Here is a 17,523-nt window from a genome sequence, read left to right as displayed (position 1 = left end):
GATGTTGTTTCTATTCTCAAAGCTACTTCACTAGTTTAACTTACGGTACAAGAAGGAAGAAAAACTACATTACCAAAAAAAAATATCAAACCAGCTGTAGTATCAAACCAGCTGGTTTAGGGTCCCCCTTAAATTGCGTTTTGTCTTTGCTTAACCACTTAAAGAAAGTTCTGCACAGGAAGATACACATGGAATGTTGGTGATTAAGGTTAATTATCCATAAAAGGATGCAGTGTCTTACAGAGAATTAGAGAGAGAGAACTGAGAAACATTTTCATCTCTCTTGATTGAGAAAAAAGGCGAGGCAAGAAGAAATAGCAAGGTCTGAAAAATGAGGATCAAGATCAAACTCAAGCTCCTCTTCTGGGTTTGTGGTGTGGCCATTACAGCATTCTTAGGAAGTTGCCAAGCAGATGAATTGAAGAAGAACTTCTACAAGAAGAGTTGTCCACTTGCAGAGGAGATTGTGAGGAACATCACATGGAAGCATGTAGCCAGCAATTCAGCATTGCCACCAAAGTTGCTGAGGATGCACTTCCATGATTGCTTCGTTCGGGTAAATATAACAATATTATTTCATGATCTTCTTGGAGTTCCACGTGAAAGCAATAATCTCACATTGGATGTAAAAGGCTAATTGGTACTCCGGCACCCTCACCCTAATGTCTAGCTTTAAAGGATGAGTTCTACCAGAGTCCCAACTGATCTAGTCATCATCCTTGCATTTGCATTGTTTATTTTTTTCTGTTACTATGAATCAATACTGTTCTAGTTGATCATGGAGTCCTACTGTTAACTGGGTTTGATTCCTGCATAATACCAATGGTGCCTTTTCTGAACTCAAAACAAAAAAAAAGACTTAAATGGGAAGTGGTTAGTCAGTCAATCCAACTTCAACAGTTCATCTTAGATCAGATTTAAATATGTCTGTTTGATTGATAAATTTGTTTGGTTGGTTGGCTGGTGTGAAATCTCAATCAGGGTTGTGATGCATCAATCTTATTGGACCCCACTCCAAACAACAAAGTTGAAAAGGACACACCTCCAAACAGCTCTCTGGAAGGTTTTAATGTTCTTGAAGAAGTGAAAACCCAGTTGGAGGAGACTTGCCCTGGTGTAGTTTCTTGTGCTGATATCCTTACTTTAGCTGCTAGAGATGCTGTTTCTTTCCAGGTAAGTTAGTTTGAGTCCAAGTTATATATAAACTGATCAGAGATCCTTAATCAGTGGCTGTGAATTACTGATTTTTTTTCTGTCTTTTTAACTTGGGTTCCATTAGAGCAAATCAGAAAGATTGAGAAATAGGACCATCTGATTTGATTTTCTGAAAATTATTATCTTTCCATCTATCTGATCTGTTCATCATTCAATGGGTGTGTGCTTGCAGTTCCAGAGACCTATTTGGGAAGTGCGAACTGGTAGGAGAGATGGCAAGATTTCAAGTGCCACAGAAGCCTTAGCCAACATACCTTCACCCCTCTCCAACTTCACTACTCTCAAGCAAGAATTTGCCAACAAGGGCCTCACTGCCCATGATCTTGTAGTTTTATCAGGTATGTTTCTTTTTTTTTTCTTGGGTGGGGGAGGGGGGTGGGTGGGGATGAATTCTAATCAGGTATCTTGAAAGCAACCCATTTGGACTTGAATCCATAAACAAAACCCAAAAAAGAAAGATCCTCTCGTCGTCAGCACAAAATCGAAACTGTACACTCACCAAAATTACTTTAAAGCACCCTCTAGGAAATGTCCTAATTATTTCTCTATTTGATGAGTTTCCCATAATATCATTTCCAATGCACAAAACTGCTCACAGGCATTGGAGGGAACCTACTCCCTTATATAATACTCACTCATATTACTCTGAAGCACCCCTAGGAAATGTCCTAAATATCCCCCTATTTGATGAGTTTTCCATAATACCCATCTCCAATGCCCAAAAGTGCACATGGGCGTCGGAGGGAACCTAATTTCTTATATAATATAGGGGGGTTGCCATAGACGATCTTCTATGAAACATGATCAAAACTTCAGCCATTGGAAATGGACGCATGAGGATCAAGTATTCCTATCCAATTGCTGAAGTGTTGGACCGTGTTTTCTCACAACTCAAGATTATTTTTTCATCTAAGGTGATGTGACCTTATGATTGGACTCTTTCCTCAGTTTAATCCAAAGGTCTGATATAGTGGTTTAAGGGGTTTTCTCTTCACCATGTGTGAAGGAAACTGTATCCTAATAACATTGAATGGGAGTAAACCTTTTTAAGATTGGTCTTAAGAGAAAATGGTGTTTTTCAAGGTGCACATACCATTGGAAAGAGCCACTGCAATCTCTTCGCTATCAGACTCTACAATTTCACTGGGAAAGGAGATGTTGATCCTTCACTGAACTCCACCTATGCTGCATTCTTGAAAGGAAAATGCAAGAGCTCCTTAGACAGCACAACCACAGTAGAGATGGACCCTCAGAGCTCTCTGTCCTTTGACAACCATTACTTCTTAAACTTGAAGCTGCAACAAGGTCTCTTTTTATCAGACGCCGGCCTTCTGATCGATAAGAGCTTGAGTCATATAGTCGATAAGATGCTCGTCGACGAAAATTTCTTCAGGGAGTTTGGTCAATCCATGAAGAGGATGGGAGCCATTGGGGTCCTTACAGGAAGTTCAGGAGATATTAGGAAAAAGTGTAACCTCGTGAACTCCTAAAAGAGTCTTTTGAGTACTTTGTATTAGAGATAGGCAACTAAGGGTCTACAGACTTGTATCAATAAGTGAGGATGGATGACAACCCCATTCAAATGTTTGGTAGCCTAATTTGGGTTTTCACTTTTCAAATGATGTGTATGTAACTTTGTAAGGTGATGAATACTGTGAATGTATACCAGTTTTCCCACCAATGATTAAGACCATAGTGGTGGGTGAAGAGATTCTATAGATGGGTGAAGAAAAACTTTCCTTTTATTTGATTAGTTTGATGACTCAAAAGGTCCAATTCTTTATAGGCAAAAGTTTTTCTTCACCGTGAATGAAGAGAAACTAGCCATTAAGAAGGAATTTGGATCCTCTCCATCCAGCTCACACACTCCATGGATAGTGGTATTTAGATCCTCTTCAGTCAAGGGTGGTTGTAGAGGGAGTGAGGGACCAACCAGACACAAAATGTGCACTTTTTCTCTCCTATTTTTTGTTTAACTGATCCCACTCCAATCACCCCCTGACTGAGAGGATTTGAATCCTGGATTAGTGTGAGATGGGGTTGGAGGAAAAAGCCAAATGGAAGAGATCCGGGTCTCATTGAGGAGAAAATCAAATATTATTGTCATCTTTAATCTCAATATAAATTGAAAATAAATTTTTTGCCTTAGTAAGGACTGAGCTTTCCCACACCCATGATCAAGAGAAGATCATGGCAACAATGGAAGGTATCATCCATTGGTAAATAAGGAGACAAACAAGAACAACCATTGATGACTGTCATTTTCCTTCATGCGTCAATCAAACACTTTAAATCACAATATCACCCTAACATCACATCCTGTGTTACGAACACTAGCCTAGCCTAGTGGTGGCAGCTTCGATTTGAAGAACTGGTGCCCAAGAGAGGAGGTTGTGGGGTCTAATAGGTTAGGTTGATCTGGTTGACCAGCCCGTCTATTAACTACCCAGTTTTCCGGGCCTGACTTAACTTAGGGCTTGGTCCGAACCAAGCCGGTCCAAGCCTTTAAAGGCTCCCCCGTCTTTCTAGTTCGACAAACTTTCTTCCATTTTTTATATACATTCTGCAAGTCTATTGAGAGGCAACGAAGGTTTTTAGCAGTAAAAGAAGTGAAGCGCCATGAGTCGTGGAAGTGGAGCTGGTTACGATCGTCACATAACCATCTTCTCTCCTGAAGGTCGTCTCTTCCAAGTCGGTAAGAATTCACTTCCGTCAACTCATTTACAGTTTTGATCTTTTCAAGGTCTCAAAATCCAAGGTTGGTTCAGGAATTAGGGATTTTGAAGTCAGTAAAGTTAGCGATTAGTCTAGGTCGTTTCTGGCATAACCATTTTGGTTTCGAAATTGATGGATGATGGATCTGTTTTTCTTGGGTGAATTCAGTACGACTTAGTTTGTAGGATTTTTGTTTGACCTCTCACAAGTATAGATTTTATATTCGGACTTTTTTTATTGAATGAAACAGAGTATGCTTTTAAGGCAGTGAAGGCTTCTGGGATTACTTCCATTGGTGTCCGAGGGAAGGATTCAGTCTGCGTTGTCACACAGAAGAAGGTCCCGGTGAGTGCCATTCGCGCTTTGTTGACGAATGTCTTAATCTGCAAATCTTGTTTGATTTGGCTCCAACATTCTGATGCAGGACAAGCTTTTGGATCATACTAGTGTCACGCATCTCTTTGCCATTACCAAGTACATTGGATTGTTAGCCACCGGCATGACAGGTTTCCTTCCTGACAGCTCATTTTTATGAAACTAATCAGCAAATTAAAGCGGGATATGTTCTTTTTTTTTTTTCTTTTTTAAATTGTTGAATTTTATGGGATAATCGGCCGTCTGTTAACTAAATGATGTTCTTATTATTGGTTCCTTCATTTGGGTGTCTCGAGATGTGAACATGTTCAAAAGGTTCATGTTCTGATGGATTGTTTTTTTTTTTCTCCCGGACAATCGAGATCTCAATGATGTTTATTTGCCATTTCCAGCTGATGCAAGGACATTGGTCCAACAAGCAAGGAATGAAGCAGCTGAGTTTCGCTTCAAATATGGATATGAGATGCCCGTGGATGTATTATCCAAATGGTATGGTAATTTACCCATACTTAATATCTAACCTTTTTGAACTCTATAAATTATATTCTTCAATAAATGCATGCTCCATATTTAAATAGAATAGTTCAAAGTCATATCTCATTAAATAAGTTAAAAATAAATTTTGAAATAGATATCCTTATGCTCTAATTAACTCCATGGAAGGTATTCATTTGTGAACATTGAAATTGAGATGGATCCAGAAATACAAGGGTGGTGGTGACCTTTGGGGTTAAGAGTGGAGAGGGAGATAAATGAACAACTTTTAGAGAGCTTCCTTATGTATAAGCTGAGATGCAGCACAATTATGGCTGATCAACCTCTAGGAAGTTACATCTTCAGTGCACTGGTTTTGTAGCGGTAGGAGGGCCTCGAAGAGCCTCTGAGATTCGACATAAGCTCTTCCCCCGTTGGTGTATACAAAATCCAAACACCTTAGTGAACAAATCTGTACTAAAAACCAGTACAAGGAAACAAGGCCTCGAAATTTGTGAGAGAAGCAAAGAGGTGATCCTTTTTTGTTTATGAAGGTGTAGAGTAAGAGAACCTACTCTACTCATGCCAAGTCTAGCTGACCAATTTTAGGCCTTTATTAAAGCCACAGTGCAGTTCAAATGGAAAAATGTGGCTCATACATTGACCTATATGCAATGAGCTACTAGAAGCTGGGGGATATCACAACAATGGACAAGTGTCACACCCTGCCTCCTCTAGGCGAAGGTATGTGGCGTTGGATACCCATATCCAGCCAGCCTAACTCTCCAGGATCACAGATACAGTACCCGAATCCGTAAATGCCACCAAAATCACAACTAAAATCAGAGTACGCATATAAGATTTGTAAACCTCACTCTACTACTGGTGATTCACTCAATGATAATTATAGTATACCAAAATTCATTTGAATTTCAATCACATGTATTACAAGATTATAAATAATACATAGGGATAAATAACTGAAAATAAAGAAGTGATGCCCATCAACACGGTGTCTCGCAGACACGAGCCTTGCCATTGCCATCGAAGTCCCAAGCCTGCCTCAGCAGTGGTTCCACCATCTAAAATGGTGCAACAAATGGGATGAGCTTTCACAAAGCCCAGTGAGGGGTACACACACGCATGCATCCACAACAATCAATAAAATAGAAGAAACTTGTATAAATGCTCACCCACAACTATATTAATGCAATTAGATGAATGCAATGACATGATTCAGTTATTAATAAACGATCATAAGCAACAATTTCTAAGTCCAAAATGGGTATTAGTGCTACTGCAACATAGGAGATATCCCTGGTTCACTGGTCTGGAGAACCCCTTCAGTCTTTCAGCGATATACGCTAGTTGTGAGTCAGGAGCCTGTAGGTTCCGGTCCGGAGAACCCCTTCGGCTACCCGCAAACCCCCTTATTGATAACCCCACCCTACAGCCACGGTCCTAGCCCGGAGAACCCCTATGGTTGCCCGAGCTGTAGGACAGTCACGGTCCCGGCCCGGAGAACCCCTTCGGTTGCCCGTGCTGTGGGATAGCCAATACATAAACCCCTATTGGCAAGGCTTGTAACACCCGGGTTATTTTCCTAGCCCAACATATTCTAAGTCCATATTGGTATTGGTGCTACTATAACATAGTTATGAGACAGGAGTCTACATGTGTCGGTCCAGAGAACCCCTACGGTCATGGCAAACCTCTTATCAATAATCTCATCCTACAGCCCCGGTCTGGTCCGGAGAACCCCTTCGGTTGCCCGAGCTGTAGGATAGCCAATACCTTACCCCCTACTGGCAAGGGTGTAGCACCAGGGTGGTTATTCTCCTAACCCAATGCATTCTAACATGCCACATTCTATATCATAGTCATACTTATACACACACACACACACACACCCCTGAGCATGCAGTGCTGCCGGCGCCAACCGTTGGCCGCCCTGCACCCCAGTCTCCACATACACAGACACACACACACACACACACACACACACACCCAGAGCATGCAGTGCCGCCAACACCAACCTTGGCCACCCTACACCCCAGTCTCCACATACACACACATGCACAACCATAATCCACATTCTCATGTCACATCAACACTTTCCACATAGAACAAGATATTAATATACAAAATGACATGATTCATCCACATATGCAATATGATGCAAGCATTCCATAAAAACATACAAAATCCCCTCACTTCGAAAACCCGAATCAACTATTCGTTAAATTTCTATAATCGCGTACCTCGCCGAGTAGGTTAGGTCCCTAGCCAATTGAAGGAATTTATGTTAGCATTTATATAATTAAATTATCCTCATTATATTCTAATTATGATCCTAAACCAACACTGGATCATAGGTTTTGTAAGATCACTAGTATGTGGACACCGGTTGGTGGTGCACTCGCGCCGCGTAGCCTTGCCGTTTGACGGTTCTATTTATTGAAAATAGAGGGGTTTTTGGTAAATGCTCAAGCATAAGGAAGGTCTTCCTATAATTCAAATTACCGGTCAAAAAGAAGGTCAAAACAATATGCTTGGTGGTTTCTCCGGTGGATGCTCAACAACTGGTGTGTAAATGCCGGTGAGTTCACCGGCTGATGAAACTGAGGGGTAAAGTCTCATTTTTTGTATCTACAGGGTTCACCGATGGATGGATCTGCAAGGTCTGAAAAATTCAAAATTACATCTACAGGGCTCACCGGTGGATGGTTCCTGCCTTCACCGGCTGGCCCGTGACTATCAGCCGGTGAAGTGGAAACCGAGGTTTCCTTGCCCAGATCAGCCCCATAGGCCTTGTGGCCACTTTGCATGTTGGTAGGAGTGTGTTTTTCAGTGGGGTGTCATTTCTCAACTCCATTCCTCCCTTCTCCCTCTTTTATATAGTTTACAAATTGGGTTTTGTGATTTTAGGGTTTGTTTGCGTGTAGAGCACCCTCACACACTTCACTTACCTTAGTTTGAGTGAAATTAGTGAGTGGATCAACATAGGGTTTCAAGATACACCCAATTTCCCCAATACACAAGTCTAGGTTAAGCTAAATTGGGGAAGACTTAGGTTAAGCTCATGGAATGGTCATTAATGGCTTATGAAATCACTCCCACACACCACACACCACACACCATACACCACACATAGGTTTAATTTCATTTTTCCCAACCTAAATTTTTGGTAGAATGGTTAGCTATAGAGGATTTGGGAAAGGTTCATTGTTCTAGGGTTTATTTTCCCAAATTAGGATTTTAGATGGGGATTTCATAGGGGATTGTCCATAGACTCAATTGTGACCATTCTAACCTTAGTTTAGGTGCAAGACATCTTTTCCCCAACCTAGGGTTAGGTTAGGTTAGGATGTTAAGTCATAGAGAATTTGGGCAAATTCCCAAACCCTAGGGTTTTGGGTTGCCAAATTTTGGGACTTTTCATGTGGGAGGTTTCCCACATTCAATGTGAGTGTTTAACTTGTTTGATTAGGTCCCTCACACCAAAATCCCCCATTCAATTTGTAGATTGGGTATGTGGGTAGAGGGATTTCGATTAGGATTTTCCCCAACCTAGCCTAGGTCAAGAATGGGGTATGAGAGAGAAAGAGAGAATCATCTAAATTGTAGAGAGAGAGGAACTTACCTTCAATGGGTAGGTGCTCCCCTTGTTCCCTTCTTCTTCCTCCTCCCTTTCTCTCCTCCTCCTTCTTTCTCCTTCTCCTTCTCCTTCTTCTTCTCTTAGTTTGGTGAAATGAAATGAAGAAGCAAGAGTTCTATTTATAGCCATTTAAGTCCCACTAAGGGTTGTTTGGGGAATTAATGGGTTTTTATCCAATACTGGGTTATTCTACTATTCAGCACTAATAGCCCCACTTCGGGATGTCCCGCCACATTAATTAACTCCCAAACATGTTCCATCAATGTGGATGGGTTTGGGGTGCACGATCGTGAAGTCTCAGGTCCCAAGGCAAAATAACCCGAAATTAGCCTGTGCACTCACCATATGGTGTTCACCGGTGGATGCTCCATCAGCTGGTGACCATCAGCTGATGAAGGCTGAACTGGTCCCCTTTATGTGGAAATGGATCCTTAAGTTGAGTGGGGCCTTCTCAAGGTGTTTTCAGTGTATAGGCCCCACCTCTTGGTACATTTCACTATTAAGGTTCGGGGAAACTCTCTTCAGTGGTAGAGTACATACCTTAACTCCTTCAATGGTTTGTGGTCTTTCCATGCAATGAGCCGGAAAAATCCATAAGTTACTAGTGGTTGTCACCTGGGTTGCATTGCCTATGTCTAAAATTTTAAATTTGCCCGGGGTTTTGGGCACGGGTTTAACAACAAGCATGCATGTGTGTCTTTTCATTAGCAGTATCACCTCCCTATTGGTAGTATGTAAATTGTAAAGATCCTGAAAGAGTGGAGATTTGTTTGACTTTGTATAGAACATGACCATAAGCGAAAGATTGATTTTTGTGTATAAAGGAAATGAGCATGAACAATAGGAAATGAACACATTGGTCTTGTCAATACCTGTCAGAATAAAGGACATAGACAACTCACATGGGGAAGTCCTGATGCAGCACAACCATGGCCTTCGACTTGGTTAATGGGACTGTTATTTATTTGGGTAGGTCTTTGTTGCATTTGGCTTGATTTGCGGTCATGGCCCTGGTATCTACTTGGACTCAGGTTTATGCATTTCAAGGCATTAAATTAAATTAAGGAACAAGTAGTCTAAGTCACGTTTAGTTTTAACTGTGTGGATTGGCTATTTTGAATAGGGGTTTCCAAAAGGGAGATTATGTCTTTTCGAGTCCAGTTAGGTGTCCAAGTGCAGTATTCAAGGTCAGCTAAGAGATAATTTTGTGCCTGATGTACTAACCTTGTCGGTCAGGAGCTGGGGTGAGTCTATATAAACCTTGTAAACAGAGAATTCTTGAAAGTAATGGAATATGGTTATGGTTTAGAATAGAGAATGGATCTCTTATAGTCAACCTTTCCCTGTTCTAAATTGACAGATTTCTTTGTTCTGATTTTCAATTTTCTTCTTCAAAATAGAGCTCTATGTCTCTAATGGCAGCAACCATTGACAGAGTATACTATGCAGCAACTACTAATGTTGACTGCAAACATCATGCTGATAATCCCAACAAAAAACCATAAATGTTTTCATTCACCACTGAGTGTCATCATATAATTTTACCGATGAGTGATGTGGTACCTTTTAACACAATTCGAGGGTAGTTTCATGTCATTTTTTTGTGTTTACATTCTTGAATACATACAGGATTGCTGACAAATCGCAAATCTATACCCAACATGCTTATATGAGACCTCTTGGAGTAGGTATGTTTCTTGCTTATCTATTTTACATGTAAATATTTTCCTTGTATTGTGAAGGTACATAATGGAATTATGTTTTCGTCAACTTTATTGCTAATATTTTCCACAACCTTCTTATTATTACCTTGTGAAGCTGCTATGGTTTTGAGTATTGATGAAGAAGCTGGGCCTCAACTTTTTAAGTGCGATCCAGCTGGCCATTTCTTTGGTCACAAGGTATCCTGAAAGTGTTGTCTTTACTTTGTTAAATTTGAGATGCATTTGTTTCCATGTTATGTTTGGTTCATGGCACCCATTTGCTGGGTAATGTTTGTTTGATCGTTTCCAACCACTTGATTAATTTTTTCCATGTTTGGCTTTTTCAGGTGCTTACTTCTGGTGTGTTTTCATTTTCTTTTGGATGTGCTATGCTTCTATATACAAAAATACTTTTATGGTAGAAAATGTAATGGTTTAGTCATCATTAAAGGGGTGGTTTGGGAGGGGGGCAACACTATCATATGGATTATGAATTAAGATTAAGCGCTTCGTGAGAAACGTGATATGGTAAAATATTCTGTAAAGATAATCCACACAATGATTGTTTTTGCAATTAATTGCTTGTTGAAATATTCTTATTTTTATGCTTACAGTTCCGCATTGTATTCTTGAACCCTTGCATTGTTCAGTCTTTCTCTTTTTATTATTTATACCAAATAAAAAGTAGGAGTTTTGACATTGAAGTATAGCTTTATTTATTTTCCTTCCCCCCCCCCCTTTTTTACATGTTGTTGACTGTAACCTGTAATACGGCAAGTTTTGCTTCATGCTATCAACAACATATAATGGCTTTTATCAAGTAAAATCAAAGGAGTTAAATAATGTCTGTAGTGATTTTTATTGTTTCTACGGTGATGCTAAATATTTCTAATGCTTTGTGATAGAATTTTGATTTTCCTTCTTCTTTGCCCCAGGCCACAAGTGCCGGCTTGAAAGAACAGGAGGCAATCAATTTCCTGGAGAAGAAAATGAAGAATGATCCTGCATTCTCTTATGAAGAAACAGTACAGGTAAAATTACTTTTCCTATCTTTATTTTTTGGATGCCCGAAGGCCATGGGCAGGAGGAAGATTCCCTGTTTTACTCTACTATATAATACTGCAATGCTTATTGTTGAACCTGTATGCCTTTGCCCAGAAATGAAGGGACCCCCATCCCCCCTCTTTCTTTTCAGTGCTTTTCGTGTTGTTTTCTGGGGCATCAGTTGCAAGTTTTAATTGGACACAAAACAATAGAGAGGCATAATTAATTGAGAGCTTGGACAAAATTAAAAGGATTGAAAACTTGATACCTACGAAAGAGGTGAATACTTGGTTTTCCATCGGCTAGGTATTTTGGACTACAGAATTTTTGTTTGGATTGTTGATATTTTCCAAGCATGCTGGAGAAAAGCTGATGATATCTGATTAATCACAAATGGTTAACTGGTAACGAATGCCATGGAACGTGTCCCCTGTATTGGCTGTGGGTTTGCCTCTCTAATGGGTTTGAAGTTTATAGTCCCTTGCATTGCTCTCCTTGAAAATATTTGGTGTCTCTCTTCTCCCACATGCTCTACATACTACCAACAAGAAATATTCCCGGCACAGTTTTCTTCTCTTCCGAGACAGCATTGTGCCAACTGCCAACTCCACAATAGTTCAAGGATGTTAGGAAATTCCTGCGTTGTTCCAAGGATTGGCTTACCGCTTCTTTTTGTTTGACATAAATTTAAGTTCTGAGTGCTCCACCACATTGGAGGGAGCCATCAAATTAGAATGGATTGATAAAATTATCACGTGGCCAATCTAGGCAACAACCTAGGCATGCCTAAATATGTAGCATGGTGTGGTCTCAGCCTTTTAAGATGAAAGAGAAGAAGTATTTAAAAACAAAAAATGAAAAAGAAAATAGCAGCCTGAAAGGAGAAAAAAAAATGAAGGCTGTGGAAGAAGAAAACATATATGGTCCCATGCATGATAATGTATCTAACTCATGTACACACACCAATCCTGGCCAGGGGGGCACCTTTTAGCAAACCAGAAGGTGTGAGCACGCCTTGGCCATGTGAAAGCATGTAGGCAACACCTTGACAACTATGGTTTTGGGGATTCTTAACTCAGATGCATGCCAACACACATGACCTGCCCATTGCCACCTCTGGACAATTTTACCAGCATAGTTTAGGGCCAAGGAAATTGATCTTGAAGAAAATTCCCTGTCATGATTATCTAACTAAAATTGATTTTGCATGTCCATTATGTTTCTGAGTTTCTAGTTTGTTTTCCTGCTGTAGACACCTTCCATTGCGCCATTGTGATTAAAGAAACAAAGTACTGTTCTGCCACGGAATTTAGTCCCACAATGGCGGTGCCTTGGACATGGATTGTCCATATAAATGGCAGCCACCTTCACATGTGGAGACGTTTTAAAGCTGTGCGGTAAACCTAAGGCAAAGGGGACGGTATCGTGGCATGTGGGGCTCACCATGGACTGTAGCATTTCATTGGTATCAGAGCCAGGGTGTGGGGAATGTTGGTGGTGTAATTCCACGGAATTTAGTCCCATATCAGCTGCACCTTGGACATTCAATGTCCATATAAGTGGCGGCCACCTTCACATGTGGAGACGTGATTTAAAGCCGTGCGACGAACCTTAGCCAAAGAAAATAGTATCATGGCATGTGGGGCCCGCCGTAGATTGTGGCACTTCAAGTACACATCTTCAAGACCTGAAGTGAGAAAAAAATGATTTGATTCTGCAATTTCAGTTGAATGTTTTAGGGGGGAAATAGGCAAACTAGATCTGATGTAGACCTTTACTTTCACAAAATCAATCAACTTATTGAGCAAACTGGACAAGTCACTGGAGTCTTAAACAATCATGCTTTTGATCAATAAATTTGGTTTTGCTCTGTGAATCTAAATTTGTGTTTTTGTGCCACCTGGACCTTGCACATGTGGGAGCCTCGTGCACTGGGTACGCCTTTTTTTGTAGGAACAACTTTTTAGATTGAAAACATGTGTTCCCTTCTAAGAAAAAAAATGTACCATATAAATTCATGAATGATTGTTAATTTTTATTTGAAGCCTAATATTTTCTCTGTAATTCAATTGTAGACTGCCATTTCTGCCCTGCAATCAGTCTTGCAAGAGGATTTCAAAGCCAATGAGATAGAGGTATCGACTTTTAATTTCATTTCATTCAACTTTTAGTAGCGTAAGTAACAATTTCACAAGTGCCCAGCTGTTTGCAGTGGAGCTACTGCCCTTATCATGGACTTCCATATTTTATTGTATGTACCTAGATGGAGGATTCTGGTTCTACCGGATATGAGAAACCCCCCTCCTTTTTCCCCACAATCAATTTCAATTTTCAGGCCACTGAAAACTGAGGTGTTCATATCTATAGCCCTTGTTCCTGACTGGTGACTGGTCTAGTAGTCCGATTGCCTTGGTGAGATGAAGGAGAAGCTGAAACATTTTAGATTACTATCTGGTGGTTAGAATGATCCAACTGTAAATTTCTTACATTCAAGACCTTTGGACCAATACCATCAGAATAATTAAGCTGTGTTAGCTATCGTTCTAGTAGAAATGCTGATTTCTTCAAATTGTCATTGTTCCTCTTTAAAGTGCATGCATGCAGAGCATTTTCTCCTGAACTTTATTGTATTGTACCTTATTGGATTGAAAGATTAATCTCCAGTTACTAACTGCAATAATAATTGATATTTTGGTACAGGTGGGAGTCGTGAAAAAAGATCACCCCATTTTTAGAGTGTTGTCGACGGAGGAGATTGATGAGCACTTGACAGCCATAAGCGAGCGTGATTAAACACAACAAATTGCAAAAGCTGCATGGGGAAATCCTCTGGATATGGTCAAAGATGGGTTTTTCTTATTGAGTAATGAGGTGCCAAAACTTGAAATGTTTCTCAGCTTACTTGAGTACTCATCGTACTCATCTGGTTTTTTGTCATACAATGTTCATTAGAGCTACTTATCTAGTGGAGACTGGACTGTAGATCAATCTCATTAATTTAAAACATTCTCGTGTGGTTGTCATACAATGTTCGTGGTCCTATCTTTTAAATTATGATTAATCACCATGATATTATATACTTCATTTTAAATATAACCCATAGACCAATTAAGGGTTTATACAATTAGAACCTGAAAGGAGTAATGACTTCCCATTTAATGGGTCTGAACACTCAGGACTCAGAACTATTATCAAGGTTTTCTGCTGATCTATCTTAATACCTTTGCCCAGTGTTCTATTGCAGGCTTATACAATTTAAGGCAAGAATGGAAGGTTAAGAGTAATGTATGTTCTTTACCCAAAAAAAAAGATTAATATATGCTTGATGCAGCTCGTCTTTGGACCGGCCAGACTAGATCCTTGCCAGAAAAGCCCTCATGGATATCCTATGACATTGCCTGACTGTGCTATGCTTTCTTTACGTTCACCCCATTATAAGCGGAGTAAATTGGAATTTTCATCGGTCAAATGAACACAAAAAGTTGGGAAGATGGTGTTAGAAGTCATTTTGAAATTCAAAGATGATTTTTCATGACAAATTTAGGTCCAAAATAAGGGGGAGAAATGCCCCAAAATTGATTCATGCCAGGGAAATTTTTTTCAGAAACACTAAAGGAAACTGGCATTTTTATAATTTTATTAGGGGATAAGTTTCTATGAGCAAGCAACATAGAAGAATGCATCAATGAGGTGCAACAAAAGGGCATCGTGCATAGGACAAAGATTATTTCACGTGAGAGAGAGAGAAGGGTGGTAGCAAACCGTACCCCAATTGGCTCAAAGAACCTTTCCAACACACCTTGTAACTACTTTTGTTGTTGAAATGGACATAGAGCACCGTTGCGCGTTAGCGCATCCACTGGGTGCGTTAGCACGCGCATCCAAGAATCAATGGATGAGCCCCTACTCGAGTAAGTTGATCGTAGAGCACTCTCTCCTGGTGGTCGAGCTGATCGTAGAGCACCGTTGTGCATTAGCATGCTTTGACGCGAGAGCGCGCAACCTCGCGTTAGTACGCGCATCCAAGAATCAATGGATGAGCCCCTACTCTATTAAGCTGATCGTAGAGCACTGTTGTGCATGAGCATGCTTTGACGCGACAGAGTGCAACTAGGTTGCACGTGCCTTACTCAAATAGGGGCTTTAGCTATAGTGGGGCCCTTGCTTGTTAGGTTAGGGGCAAAGCAACCTGACACATTGTGACGCCCTACCTTGTCCACTGAAGCTCCGGAGTTTGCTGAATCGAAGTAGGAAATTCTCCATCTGCCCGCCAGCAACAGAGGGGTTCAATTCCCGTAATACGCGATGTGGCGAAAAAGACTGAAAAAACAAGATATGCCTTGCCTGCATTAAGATTTAAAACTTGTCGTCTACTTCCAGGAAATGTTCGGAACAAAGAACTTACAATGGAGATGGCATGTCTGGCATCCACCGATGTAATGCATTCCATGTTACAAGCTATTATTAGGCTAGTATAAAATAATTGTATTCATTCTTGATTCTTAAATCCAGTCTCATTTAGTAAACACATTACCAATTACAAGTCCATGTTTCTGTGAGGGCGATATGCAGAAACATTGCAACGAAAACCATAACCACTTTATTTAAGGGTACAATCAGCCCCTGTATGAACAGCAATAGACAAAGATCCCATGGAGAATCTCTGCTGCAAAACATGTTAATTTTACAATGTTCTCACTCTTTTTACCATCCATTTTCCACCTAGATGGATCTGATCTTGACTAAAGTACACACTAGGAGTAATCAATCTGCAAGCCGAGAGAAAGAGAATACTTCTGGTTCATGCATATGGGTGATGTCTGTGTCGATCCTTCTCGCGGGATGAATAAGAGGAGCTATGGCGGTTGCTACGATCTAAAAACAGATGAAGCAGTTTCAGATGGATGGATCCCTTTTCAAAATATGTATGCATTGTAATCAAAATAGAACTAATACATACCTCGTGATGGGTGGTGCCTTGATTTCTCTGAATGCCCTCCTGAAACCATGCACATCAGAAACAACTCAGCAATCGGGCATAACAAAGAAATTTTTTCCAAATTCAGTCCAACAAAAGAGAAATAAAGAAGATCCATCTAACCTGAATCTTTTCCCTTGTCCTTCGAACGATGAGTTCTATCCTTGACTTTCTCTCGTCTCCTTTCCACCTCCTTCTCCCTTTCCTTTTCCCTGTCAGAATCCCTTCCATCCCTTCCCCTATCACGTTCCCAACCCTTTGATCTCTCCCTCTCCCTGCTCTTTTCTCCACTTGCCTCCTGTCTGTGTTCAGCCTTGGACTTCAATGGAGGTTCTCTCATCTCTCCATCAATTGGGACACTCTTGGTGTCATCATCACCTTTCTTGGACTCCTTTAGTTTGTCAAGGGCTGCTTTTGCAATAACACCCTTTGAACCACCAGGGTCCGGATTGGAAACTGCAGATGCCACCTTGGGAGTAGATGTATCATTATTAGCTGCTGGTCCATTCTGCATATCTTCCTAAACAAAATATCATTTGAGAGTCAAATTTCATCAATAGAGTCACAGAATCCACCAAAAAGCTATCATTTCACAAAGAATAGCATGTAATGAACTTCTGAAGGATGATGCATAAGATAGTAACTCACCTTCGAGAATTTCTGCGCTTGCAAATCCAATGCCGGTCTTGATGTGGTGAATGAGTCCCCTTCTTTACACACTGGTATATATTGTGCTTTGGGAATGCTATACAGGTGTGCCAGAACCCTACAGACTTCATCAATCCCAGATTTATCAGTATCAAAAGCCTTCCACCATGGAGGATTCTCAGGAAGTGGTACCTGGAACCTTTGAGCAGCAGCATATACAACACCACAAGCCACGACTTCACTCTTGAATCTAACGCACAAGGTTGTACGCAAGCTGCTCAGGATAATCCAAGCAAGGAAAAATTTAGACAGTTTGAATCAAAGCAAACTTTGTTAGATATGCACCCAGAATGACGACTAATAAATAAAGGGAGAGGGTTTGGCACACCTCTACTGGATGCCACACCTTAATTTGTCTTCTTTGTGAAGTTGACTACTTACTACCTGCCTACCTTCCTTGGGAAGAGCTTTTGATGTTGTTATTGTTGCTATGACATTTTGGATTGCGGATTGGTGTTCTCCACCCAATATTTTGTGCGTTGCTGATGATTATGATGGGTTTATTCGATACAAAGATTTTTTTTTCTACTATTGTTTCTAATGGTTGATGTGCTTGAGCTGATATTGTATTGGGATTTATGATGACTGATTGTAGTTCTTTCTGTGCTCACTAACATCTACAACTACTATTCAATATCAGTGTTGCTTTTAAT

General features: G+C 40.5%; 3 protein-coding genes across 3 annotated transcripts; 2 read left to right on the top strand and 1 right to left on the bottom strand.

Moving 5' to 3' along the window:
* The first annotated feature begins 235 nt into the window (after positions 1-235).
* Positions 236-2,968, top strand: LOC122092439 (peroxidase 24-like). The gene is made up of 4 exons (XM_042662757.1): positions 236-556; positions 982-1,173; positions 1,388-1,553; positions 2,299-2,968. The coding sequence occupies exons 1-4, from the start codon at positions 332-334 to the stop codon at positions 2,703-2,705; spliced, it is 990 nt and encodes a 329-aa protein (XP_042518691.1). The 5' UTR covers positions 236-331; the 3' UTR covers positions 2,706-2,968.
* A 783-nt stretch (positions 2,969-3,751) lies between these two features.
* LOC122091817 (proteasome subunit alpha type-6) lies at positions 3,752-14,212 on the top strand. Its single transcript, XM_042661970.1, has 9 exons — positions 3,752-3,910; positions 4,181-4,275; positions 4,355-4,436; positions 4,698-4,794; positions 10,067-10,125; positions 10,256-10,338; positions 11,076-11,171; positions 13,260-13,319; positions 13,885-14,212. The coding sequence occupies exons 1-9, from the start codon at positions 3,835-3,837 to the stop codon at positions 13,975-13,977; spliced, it is 741 nt and encodes a 246-aa protein (XP_042517904.1). The 5' UTR covers positions 3,752-3,834; the 3' UTR covers positions 13,978-14,212.
* A 1,436-nt stretch (positions 14,213-15,648) lies between these two features.
* Positions 15,649-17,113, bottom strand: LOC122092277 (cyclin-L1-1-like; the record flags this gene model as incomplete). Its single annotated transcript, XM_042662602.1, has 4 exons — positions 15,649-16,059; positions 16,145-16,183; positions 16,286-16,682; positions 16,811-17,113. Coding segments are annotated over 4 exons (813 nt in total), but the record flags the coding sequence as incomplete, so codon positions are not given.
* Between the last annotated feature and the right edge of the window lie 410 nt (positions 17,114-17,523).

The sequence above is a fragment of the Macadamia integrifolia genome, chromosome 10 (genome assembly GCF_013358625.1).
Source record: "Macadamia integrifolia cultivar HAES 741 chromosome 10, SCU_Mint_v3, whole genome shotgun sequence".
Taxonomy (NCBI): domain Eukaryota; kingdom Viridiplantae; phylum Streptophyta; class Magnoliopsida; order Proteales; family Proteaceae; genus Macadamia; species Macadamia integrifolia.
This window is presented reverse-complemented; position numbering and strand designations above follow the sequence as displayed.